Raw genomic sequence first — 12826 nt, forward strand, 5'->3', positions numbered from 1 at the left:
GTTGTTAGCGAAGGACTATGGTTTGCATCTTGTATAGCTAACAGGAGTTGAAGTCCGCTTGGTGAGAACTGTACCACTGGCCCAGAAGTGTAAATAGAAGACATAATGAATATCTTAGTGGCCTGATGTCCATCAAGGTTTTTTGGGGGGGAGAAGGTCAAACTAAGTCATTCAAGATGGCATTAATGTCCGTTATATTTCTGTAATACCTGATTTAGGTAGAAAATCCCTCCCTGGGATTTTTTCTTGCCTATATTATGGTCTGAAGCCATTGGACATTAACTCTGGCGCTAAGAGTCATTAAGTGCTTTTGTTTATCAATTGGTAGGCATAGAAAATTAGAGAGAAAAGGCTCTGCTTTGGTACAGTGTTATATACATTTGTCCTTGTGCCTTGAAGATTTATGAAAATAATCCATGTAAGTTGTATCTCTTTTCTCCCTGAGAAGTGGCAAGTCTTTAGCACCAGTTTATACAAACATTATTCCACCAGGCATATGGTTCAGACCAGGGACAAGTAAATAAGGAAAAAGATAGGTCAAGACCATGAAATGGAAAACAGAGAAAGCAGTAGGATATTGTTGTATCCTTTATGGTTTTTATTTTTATTTGAAGCTTGTAGTTCAGTTATACACTGCCCTGAGCCTGACTGGAGAGGGTGGTCTATAAATTAAATGATGAATAATAATAAGAGAAAATAGGGAATGAAAAGGTCTGCTATTGTAAAATTAAGATTTCTATAAAAAGTAATGTACAAATCCCTTTGAGTAAGAAAATTTCTCACTCCGCCCCGACTGTCAGAATGTTAACTTTGCACCAGGAAGCCAAGCCAAAGTAGCACCTGTGTTTGGTGACAGAAAGCAATTACACAGTAGCTTTTCACAAAAGCATTGTGGTTGTTAATATACAGTATATGTTGTACTCTGTTGTGCTTAATGATCACTGTAAACAAAATTGTGAATTTCCTCTATGGTGATTTCATGACAGATTTTTTAAATGACAGCTTGCATAGCAAATAGTCACACTTTATTTTTATTGACACGGTTTCTTTTGCTGCTTGTTACAAGCAGGAAGCCATGCTTCTTAGTATGTTCACACATTGCACAATGTGAGAAATGCATACTGAGCTTTATAAGAGACACTGTCCCTAGCCATATCTTGAGACAAGTCTGATATTCATAGATTCTGGGCCAGAGGGCCATGGGGGCCATGGTACAAAACAAGCCACATTTGCCTGCTTAGCTGATTAGTTTGGAGCTTGGCATCAGAATTGTTATTTCATGTGCTGTAGCAAAACCCTAATGTGCCTGAAAGTGTACATGTAGCACACCAATCCTAACTGTATGGTAAGAGCACCTGCATGTGTTTATATAATACCCTGTATCATGTTTTATGTTTTAATAAATATATATAAATTTTCAAAACTTCATGTATGCGTAGTCTTGTTTTTCGGTCTTTAGTAACACTGCCCTTTTAAAATACTAGTGACCAAATTTGCTTAGAACTTTGGAAGCTCCATTTCAGATCAGCAGACTTTGGGCCATATGGAATACAAAAAATGGAAGCTTTATTCAGCATATTGATTCCTTATGTCCTTATAACATTACCTTTGACTGCATGGGCAGAGAGGATTGCACCTCAAAGTGGTAATTGCATGTTGTGCCCTGAAATTATTATCACTTCATTTCTCACACAGCAAGCAAATTGATGTTTTTGTTAAGGCTGAATGCTAGTTTTCAAGACACAATATAATGATGTAATGTAGTGTTAGAGGAAACATACCAGTATATAGAAAATGGGGGGGGGGGAATTATTACTAGTGATAATCTAATGATACACATGCAAAAGGGTATGCAGATATATATGCTGAGCCTTCGAGGATGGCAGTATATAAATATAATAAATAAATAAATTCATATAATACTGTTGATTTTTCCAAGTACATACGTGTAGTTACCTTGAATATTAATGCGGAGATTTGAAACTTATTTTTTTAATTTGTGGGGGCTAGCTTTTCCAGATACTGAAAACCAGTCCTTCTAAATTTGGCTTGAGAAATACTGTGAACTTAAATAAATTTGTTTGGTTTTGTCATTTTTTATACCTACAATGTGCAGGGCCTAATAAAAGCAGAGAGGTCAACCAGAAAATTTATGGTGCCACTAAATCTGTATGTTTCTGAGACCTTGGAGATTTGAACTGTCATTAACGTTTTGTTTTTCAGATGGGACATCCAGGTATGCCTCACTATCCCCCCATGGGGATGCATCCTATGGGCCAGAGACCGCCAAACATGCCTCCAGTATCACATCAAATGATGCCTCAAATGATGCCTCCCATGGGAGGACCACAAATGGGACAGGTAAGTTAGCTTCTGAGATTTCGGTTACAAATAACATTTTTAAACAAGTTTTTCTTGAGACAGTAATTTAAATTTATTTTAGTCCGTTCTGTAATTCATTAAGAGCTCCACACTGCTACACATTTTTTAACCTCCTTGTTGGGGCGTTTTTTTGTGAACAGACTTTTTTTTTTTTACTTCATTCAAACAGAAGCTTTCTTGCCAACAGACAGATTTTTGTGTGTAGAAATCAGGAAGTATGCCTTTTGCATGTGTTCCTGTATATTGGTAGTTAGACAGAACAGCCTGTGAATGGAAAAGGAATTTTAACCCAATGTTTTCTGGAATTTGGTTATGATCTTACTTAAATAACTTATCCCTGTTGTGGCCCAATAATCCTGAAAGGTATGGTCAAGGCCTGTGCTTTTGTTTCTTTCCCTTTCCCTTCTAGTGACTGTGTCCTTTGTTTGCGTTTTCTGTGGTTATTTGGAGGAATCAAAATGAAATCCTCTGCTTTGTTTGGTATCAGTTATTCCAGCAGTCCTGGAAAGCACCTGCAATAGCCTGCTGCTGAAGGGACTTTGCCAACTTGGTTTCAAGAATGCTGACATGTCTGGCTGCTATTGCCAGTCTTGGTTCATCATGCCAGTACCTTCATCTCTTTTCTGAAGCCCTACTTGAGGGTTGAACATCTCTGTGTCCTAGTATTTAGTTAGCAGGTCTGATAGATGTCTGGCATCCTTCAAGGTGGCAAATAGTATGAGAGGCCATGATGTTAGTATAGTGCAGCATAAGCAAGGATAGTAAAGTAGTTACACAATAAGTCCACCTATAATGACCAATTTTTAGAGGTAACGGTTGTTAATACATTCTTTGTATACTTCCCTTGTGCTGCCTATTAGGGTTCACTCATATTTCTGTCATTTGTGTCCTTGTCACCCTGCATCTTACCTATTTTCACATGTTATGGAAACATATGTGTGTGTACGTTTGTGTGTGTGTATGTATATATTCATGCGCACACACATACAGACATATATATATATATTATATGAAAAAATAGATAATTTTAATATATTCTAATGGATTTTGTGGAGGTAAAGGTTGAGAGGCTTAAATAAGGAAAGTGTTTTTTTTTTTTTAATAGATGTGGCTGATGTAGTTTTTGGTAAACAGAGTAATAGGGCTTTTGGTCATGCTGGGGATATTGGTCTGTTAGCCTAACAATTAATATTGTTAATGGAATCATTAGTGAATGTTTGTCTTACTTCCCTTCTTACTCCTTTTGAGTGCAAATAGCTACTGTGTTCCTCTGAAGATTTACCCATTGGGTTCTGCTATACAACACAGGAAAGTCACCCTTATATTTAAATATTAATTACTCCTATTGTTACTGGAAGTCCCATTCTCTCACCTTTGAATCATTGCTATCCTGAGAATTGTGTACATAGCCCAGAAGTTGAAAGATACTTTGAAGTTTTTAGTATGGCCCTGCTAAACATGTGCTCAAGGGGAATATAGACCTTTATTTTGGCCCACCAACTAATTGATAAATCCCTTGATTTTGTGGCTTGCCTTGTGATGGCACAAACTGGATTTATCAAGTGCCACCTGTGTAGCATTTTGAAACAAGCATGGTGCATGTGTTCTAGGGGCTATGAGTTTGACAGCCCTCTATTTAAAAAAAAATCCTTGATGTTTCTGAAAGTACCTAGATAGAGGTTTTAGGGAGCATCTTATTCGTGGAATACAATTATATGGAAGCAGCAGTGGGGCAAGACTACTTTCTTCTCCTGCTTCTACAGGATGGTGGGGAATGGGAGGGCCACTCCCATTCTTTCTTCTCTTCCTCACGCTTCCAAGAAAACCTTGTGGATTGAGGGTGGAGCAGTAGCCCTACCAAATACCTCTCCCTCCACACAAGATGGAAGGTAAGAGGGAGCAGTAACCTGATGCTCCCTGAAGATATATGGGAATGGGGTCATGGCCAACCCAGCAGGGATTGTCACCGTATAGCGGGAGGGTTATTTCCCAAGATTCAATTGTGGGGCTCGCCAGTCAAATTAATTGGCTCATTATGGCCAATTGGATGCATTACTAGTATCTGTATAGTCTGTCCTCTTGCTCCTATCCTCCTTGGCCCTAATAATGAAAATACCTGAAATAACCCCCTTTGCATTCTAGCTTTCCTTCCGAAATACATTTCCAGTTAAGGTAGCATGCACATACAAGCCCAATTAGTTCTTCATAGTAACTGTCTTGGGTCTCTGTCTTGGATGGCCAGTGTTAGACCCACGTGTAATTATTGTCTTGCAGTATCACTGAAGTGAAGGATTTCCCCCACTCACCTTATTTATAAGGGCAGTGTTGTGGTTTTAAGTGGCTAAGTTAGTTTGCATCCCTGTTGCATGCTTTTCTCAGCTTTTTTTAACAGTTCATGTTTTTGAACCCTGCAGTCATAATTCTTAAACTTTATAGTACTCTTCATCTTGGAACATCTTTGCAAGCATAACTCTTACTCCAGCACTGTGAGACAAGTTCTTCAGGTATTATTCTCTGTTCATAGATGAGGTAAATGAGCCCTCAGGAGTTTATATAGGTCACAGAGGGATTTTGGTTTGGGAACTTGCTTTAGAAGAGTTTAATTAACTTGGGCCCCATTCCTGCAGCACCTTCTGAATAGGTTTAATGTTTTGGGTACTTTTAGTAGTAAAACACTGGGGCCCCCCTGTTTTCTTGAGGCCACTTTCCTCCTATCCATTCCTCCCTGATTCTCCAGTTCTTCACTTTTGCCTTGGGTTCCCATTTGACCAGTCGCCACTAGGAACTGGAAAACCATATCATTCTTTGTTGGCCCTGTAGCTCAGGTCATACTATCTACAGCGGTTCTTCTGGTCACATAAAGCCTTAGTTCTTTATAACTGAAAAATCAAATTGAGCTACTACCTGCCTCCATAAGATTTATACAGATTTTTTAAACTCATTTTTCTATATTCCTTTGTTAATGCCCCTAAAATCCTGTCTCAGCAAGGTTAAATACTATCCTTCTGTCAACATAAAGAAATCTATATATGCAGCAACATATTGAAGTCGTAAACACATACTATAATCATAATTTATTTATAGATGCCTGGAATGATGCAATCAGTGATGCCTGGGATGATGGCACCCCATATGTCTCACGCTCCCATGCAGCCTACGGGACCGGTAAGCATTGAAACGCTTGTGATTTTTAAGTTTTTACACCAGACAGGTACTAACTTTGAGCATTAGTATTTATCAAGTGCACAGCAGCAGGGTCCTCTTTCTGTTTTTAGCACTTAAACTTAGTGAAAGTTAATGAAGGAAAAGAAATTGATTCTGCACATTTCTTAATACCAGATACAGAGATTTGAATGTTTATACTTTTATGTAGTTTGAATACAAATTAGCAGGAAGAGCTTAAGGAGAAATGACCAATAAATTTCTCATGTATTGTCTCCTCCTCGCCCCTCATATATATGTGTTTAAGCAAACTGTTTGATGCTGAACTGTCAGCATTGCCTATAAAATTAAGGGGCAGAATTCAGTTAAACTTATGCTTCCCGGTTAATAGCCGCGTTTTCTGTTAGCAAAGCAATATAAATATTTCAAATGTAGACATGTGTTTCTAACTGACATCTTTTGAAAATCTTTCAGTTTTTTCCATTAGGGAAGCCCCTTCACCTTTCCTCTCTCTGTTGTGGTCCCAGGAATTCAGTTGTTGATGCTCTACTATCCTCACTGTAGACATCGTGGTTTTATGCTAATACAATGTTGCCAATTTTTTCTGCAGAAATCACTCCATTCTGCTTCTTTGTATTTCTAACATTCTCTTAGATATAAAATTTCATCCGAAAAACTATACTATTCCTGTTTTTTTCACATTGATATGACTGCATTCTTGACTCTGTTTAGTGTTTCTCATTCTTCACTCTCCACATTCAGTTTTTTAAAGTGATGTCACTTTGCTGTACATCAGAGACCCCATAGGTGTCTCCTTGTTTGCCATTGTGTTTCCTGCTGTTTGCTTCTCAATTAGCATTTCTCTATAGCAATGCACCTCACTTGAGCTGGATGTATCTTGAAAAAAGGCCTAGGGGAAGTTCCCAAATTAAACACTTTGGAAACATCTGCCTCCATCATTGGAGGAAGCTTGGCTTGGAAGTGCCAATGTTTTGTAATTAGCCCTAGTCTTCATAGTAGCCATTTCGGTCACCCTCCCCACTCCCGGGCCATCACATACATCTTTCAGAAGTGCTCACAAGTTCTGTAAGGTTGTGGTCCATTCTCTACAGTGTTACAAAAATCTGGCCATTCCTTTCCATCCCCTCAACTAAAATGGCTATCTGCCATGTTCACTGCTGCAACCTTCACTCTTGTTTTCCTCCTTCCCATCTTGTTCTCTCTGTCTAAAGTCTCCTGCCAAAATCTGCTGTCAAAAATATTATCCTATTCATTTGATTGTTGATTTGCCCATTAGCATTGTCTGTTTGCAGGAGTTCTGTAGAATCTCAGGTAGATGCTTTCCCCCATCACTCTCTTCTCATTCAGTTTAACTGGAAATAAAGGTTGAACCTTGGATCTCCCGCATACAAAGAAGATGCTGTACCCTGATCCCGCTGCCTTCAATTTATAATGCTTACAGTTATCAGTGGACCCCAAAAGTGAAGTGGTTTGGATTAAGTGGTTGTTACCTCAATTGCAAATGTTTAAAAAATCTAATAGTTTTAGATTAGATGATAGAAAAAACCCATGGAAGAAGTGCACTTTTTTATAATGGGGAAAATGTGAAAGTTCTGCTGACATAATAGCAAAAGCCTAATAGTTGTATCGAATACTTAAAGGGCAAATTTTCAAAAGGTGTTCTTTTCTCCCCTGCCTTCCCTTGATGGGCACAAACCTAAAAATTTCCTGAACCAAGCTGGAAATTTCCCAAAGCCATTTCAGCCTAACAGCAGGGCAGATATGTATGTCTGCTGCAAGCCATTTCACCTAGAGCCAGTTTGGTGTAGTGGTTAGGAGTGCGGACTTGTAATCTGGCATGCTGGGTTCAATTCTGCGCTCCCCCACATGCAACCAGCTGGGTGACCTTGGGCTCGCCACAGCACTGATACAACTGTTCTGACCGGGCAGTGATATCAGGGCTCTCTCATCCTCACCCACCTCACAGGGTGTCTGTTGTGGAGAGAGGAAAGGGAAGGCGACTGTAAGCCGCTTTGAACCTCCTTCGGGTAGAGAAAAGTGGCATATAAGAACCAACTCTTCTTCTTCTATCCACTTTGCTTCTCTTCCCCCCCTGCCCCCCCCCCCCCGCCTGAAAGCGAAGGGAGGGGAGCAAAACGGATGGGTTAAATGGACTGAACAGCTAAACTGGTAAATGTTCAGGGCAGCACTTTGGGCTCCAAACCAGTTTGTGCCAAATTGGAGCTTATGAGCTGGCATGTGCCCATCCCTGTAGCTTGTGATACTGTAAAATAGGAGGTGCTCTGTATCACAAAATGGCCTGTACTGTAAATATTGTGTTCTTGGATCATGGTCTTCAGAGAAACATGCGATCAGATGCACAAAAGCTGCTCAAGATCCCTGGCCCCAGAGAAGTCAAACCGGCCTCAACCAGAGCCAGGACTTTTTCAGCCGTGGAGCCAGTCTGTTGGAACACTTCCCCAAGCAAGATCAGGGCCCTGTAGGACCAAAAACAGTTCTGCAGGGCCTGCGAGAAAGAACCGTTCACTAAGTCTGTGGTTGAGGTCTGCAGAATACCATCAACAGCTGGCCTCCCTACATACATGCTGTCCAATTCTTTATTGAAATGGTCATAGACCAGAACGATGGTAAAACACAGAGCATAGGAACAGATAAAATAGTGATAAAATGGAAGACAAAACAATCCTTTTGGAACAGAATAAAATAGGACAAATCCCAATATGGAAACTACAAATTTTACAAATGAATCACCATATCATAAGGTGATGAAGTTTATATGCAGCAGCTCACAACTTTGCGGTAGAAGCAGACAACCAAGGATTCTCATCATTCAATAGCATTTTTACCTGGATTTGAATGCCCAGGCAACCTCTTAAGCACAGGAACAATCAGTTTCAGTTGAATATTATTGTAAAAAGGGCATATATGCATACAAAAAGACAACCATTTGTGCACCGCCTAATCAACAACAGTGCAACACTTTATTCCCCCCCCCACTAGAGTGGAAACAGGGAGCTCCTATGATTTCTAAATATAAAGTTGTTTTTAATGTTTAAAATGTTTTAACTCCTTTCACTAATATGTTGTAAGTAACTCTGAGCCTTCAGGGAAGGCTGGCATATAAGTTGGAAAATAAATAGAATAATTTATTTGAACAGTAAATAGTACATAGGACTTAGCTTTCAAGGTTCATTTGTTTAGCATAGCTAAGCTAAATTGTTTTTCTAGCAGACCAATACTGTATAACTCTGCAAAGTCAGTTTCAAATTGGAGCCCTTAACTAGGGTTAGTGCTAGTGCCATTGTCCCATCAGGCCCCTTTTGACGTTGAGAAAGACAGGGCATGAAAGTTTGTTTGGAAATAAAGCCTTGCCATTTTAGTATGGTGAGCATGGAGCATTGCCACCTCTAAGAGATGCTGGGAATATTTAAGTCAATGGAAATGAGGAGGGAGGATACTCTTACAGGATTTTGTTCACTCTTTCGGTTAGGAGTTTGCAAGTTGTTTTAGAAAGCTGACACAACACGTTTCATTTGACTGCCTAGCACGGTTGCTTTAATGGTGTGACACAATTGTGATTTTAAATATATTATGTGTAGGGTAAGAGAACATACACTGAAATTGTAGCGGCTTTGCTGCTCAAAATTTTTATCACTTAACCTGTAGTAGGCACCACAAATTTTAAATATCTTTTTTTCTTTTCCACAGCCAGGTGTGAACAGCATGGATTCTCAAGTTGGTATGTATAAACAATTCCTTTTTTGCGTAGCTGTAGTCAGAAAAGGTGCATGACTAAGATTGTTAATTTGTTGATTTGAATGTCTTATAGGAATGTGAAATTATTCCTTCAGCAGAAAAGAATATATTATTTTGCCAGAGCAGTGAATATTTCAGGCTTTAGAGGTTTTCTAGCTACTCAAGTCCACATCCCAATGAATAACTTCTCCAAAACAGCTACTCAGATCCTGAACTAAAAAATAATCTAGACAGTTTTCTTTAAAAATTCAGCAACTTTGACATTGTAAGGAATCTTTGGCTTTTCATGCAAGGGTCAGTAAACTGAATTAAAGTCTGTGGAGGAAAAAAATATATATGGTTGTGCCAGGATAGAATTCTTAAGCCCATCTTTCACGATCCTCAGAAAGGGAACCCTACCTGCTTCTTTTAGTGCTTTCTGGAAGAACTTTCTGTGCTTTCTGGAATAACCTTTAGGCCTGTGATGTCACATGACCTGCATCTCAGCAAGTACCATTCTGTCACCTGAGGATTAAGAGTGGTGGTGGCTTGGATATGGACAAACCGAAAACTGTTAGCTAGAGAGTATGCACTGTGACTACAAGAACCTACATAAGAAAGAAACTAAAAATTGTTGCAGAAGAAAAGCTAATTCACAAGATGTTTTAAAATGTGAGATTCTCAAGGACTAAAAGCCATTTGAGCTACATTAGAGGAGGTACAGCTGGATCTCTTTAAATATGTGTTCTAAAATTTGGTTTTTCGTATTTTGTAGGTTTAGCACCCCCTGGAACCCAGGTAAGCAAGTAGCTTTTTTTTTTTGGTAGTTTCCTTTTGTTTCTGAAATTTGGGTCACTTTCTTCTTTATGTATAATGAGGTGGACAGTATGTTTCTCACACTTCACTTACCGGGAATGCTTAGAGATTTTCTATCTTTTGAAGTCATGGAAAAATAACAATATCCAAAATAGGGGGAGACTGGGATGCCTGCATGGAAGCATAAACTAGCTGAATCCAGCATAGTAAGTTGGTATGTATCTGTCTAGAGTCTAAATTTTTCACTGCCAGTATAGTGGCTTAAGAGAACAGTTTCACAAACAGCTATTCAAAGCTTGTAGGCAAAATACATATCAAACTAGTACATATTGGTTTGTAGAACCCTTGACAAAGTACTGTGAAACAAATGTTGGAAACTATTAAACAGATATCGTATTGAAGGTTGAAGACTCCTTGTGTGTTCACTTACTATGCTGGATTCAACTAGTTTATGCTTCCATATGGGCATCCCAGTGTCCCCTATTTTGGCTATTCTGTTTTTTCATTGGGTCCCGTCCTTCTATCCCTGTATTGCCATGGAAAAGAATTGGCATTATCCCATCCCCACCCCCGGGGGGGGATTGAAATTCAGTGGGAATTATAATAAATGCAATACTTTCTTAAAGCAAAATGATAGTGCATTAACAAAATTCATTAATTGAATAACATCAGTGTGTACATATTTACAGAATTTTAAGTGCATTTGTTTCTATCCCTAAAATTGCAAAGACACCTAAAGTGAAGGCTGTGAACTGTTGCATCCTAAGTTACTTGATCACAATTGTAATAATTGCCACCTGAAGTCTGGGAAAAAATAAAAGCTGAAATGAGAAAACATTTCTATAGTAAACAAAAAAGATGTTTGAAAGAAGCTGCCAAATAACACCAGCATATTGGAAACTCTGAAAAAACTAATTAAACACAATATAGGGTACTATTTGTTAATAGAATTATTCACACTTCCATAAGTTTACCATTTAGAATATGTTGTATATACTTACAGTCCTATTAAAGTGGGGTAGGTGTGTTGGTCTGAAGCAACAGAACGAAGCCTGAGCACAGTGACACCTTTAAGACCAACAAATGCCTTGAATAAAACTTGGTTGGTTTTAAAGGTGCCATTGGACTTAATATAAAAATCATTGTTATTGAAATAGTATTGATTATTTTAAAGAAATGTCTTCATACTGTACATTCACAGTAAGTAAAAGGTTGTTACCAGAAGTATTTTACTCATTCAAAAAGAAATGTTTCAGTAGATTTTTTTCCTTATGCTCCATATCTTCCAACTTTTCCCATTAAAAAAATTGAAAATGTCCAGGGGGCACTATTACTGAATTTTTCTGGTTCTTCCCCTCCTTTTTAATTTGCACATCACTGGAAGTGACTGTCATCACTTCCATTCCCGCCCATACTCCTGGGTATTTGTATGTGGGCACTGGTTCTTAATAGAAGCTCTACCCATAAATCCCCTGGCATAGGCCCAGTCTGCAAGCTTATTATATTTGCAAGCTTGGTTGTTATATTATGTTTTCCTTGTCAGGTCAAGTTTACATCTCATTGTGTTTCCACATCCAGTGCAAGCACTGGAAAACTAATACAGGTGGCACTCTGCAGTAATTTTTAGGTTTGAATTCCAGATATAGCTTTAAAAATAAAATTGGAATATTGTTCATCTTGATCTTACTAATTGAGAGCTATATGTCTGTCTACTTTGTATGTCATCAATGGCAGCTCTAAACCTTTTGGTCATGCTTAGCAAGAATTAAGCCACACAGAATTCCATTGGTCTTGGAAAAAAATAACTATTTAAATGGTATCCTCTCTAATCCATGAGAGCTTAATTTTGGCTAGATTGTGGTTTGGTATTTAGAGGGCAATACCCCCCCCCCATTTATTTTTTTAAGCATTTAGATTTTTCTGCAAACCTGTTTACTTTCAGTGTGGCCCCAGTCTGTGGATTTAGATATGCACAGTGGGGGACCATATGTCATTATGAAATACGCATATTGGTTAAGAATCAGAAGTACATGATTTGTTGCATGATATATAGATATTTTCCCCTCTCTGTTACATAGTGGAGTATCGTAAAAAGTGAAAAAAAATTAATATTGCTATTTTTGGACCGTTCCTTGGATCCTATTTAGTCCAAGTGGTGTTCAAGGAAGCAAACTTTCTAACCTCTCCCCTACAGTTGCTGCCTGTTGTGACTTTAACAGGAGTAGAATGAAGTTGTGGTCTGCAGTTAAAAGAGGACACAGTTTCCTCACGTGGAATTATGAGGCAAACATAACATTGTTCACATCTTGGACTATTTATTTATTTATTTATTTATTACTGCCCTTCCATACGGCTCAGGGTGGTTCACATAAAATATTGCAGGGGTAATACATAGAACAGTCTAAACATAGAACAGTCATAATAACATAACAATAATCCAAGAGCGGCTTCAAATAGAATGACAACTTAGACAAAACCCCCAGGGAGGTCAGGCTGCTTCATCTCATGGAGGGGGGTGTCTGTGGGGGGACCAGTGGGTGTTGTTGGGTTGGTCGGATTCAAGCAAATGCCTGGTAGAGGAGCTCTCTTTTGCAGATCCTGCGGAGTTGTGGAAGTTCAGGCAGGGCCCTGATCTCATCAGGGAGCTTGTTCCACCAGGTGGGGGCAGGACAGAAAAAGCCCTTGTTGGGGACTGATGTGACTCTTTGGG

The 12826-nt window shown here is 38.9% G+C and overlaps 1 protein-coding gene across 1 annotated transcript in view; it reads left to right on the top strand.

Annotated features, from left to right (window-relative positions):
* Positions 1-12826, top strand: part of PRPF40A (pre-mRNA processing factor 40A) — a 31630-nt gene that overhangs the window by 972 nt on the left and 17832 nt on the right. The window contains exons 2-5 of the mRNA XM_077320018.1: positions 2224-2361; positions 5467-5547; positions 9274-9304; positions 10076-10098. Coding sequence (XP_077176133.1) covers positions 2224-2361; positions 5467-5547; positions 9274-9304; positions 10076-10098 — 273 coding nt within the window. The remainder of the gene's footprint in view (positions 1-2223; positions 2362-5466; positions 5548-9273; positions 9305-10075; positions 10099-12826) is intronic.

Source organism: Paroedura picta, chromosome 2 (genome assembly GCF_049243985.1).
Source record: "Paroedura picta isolate Pp20150507F chromosome 2, Ppicta_v3.0, whole genome shotgun sequence".
NCBI lineage: Eukaryota > Metazoa > Chordata > Lepidosauria > Squamata > Gekkonidae > Paroedura > Paroedura picta.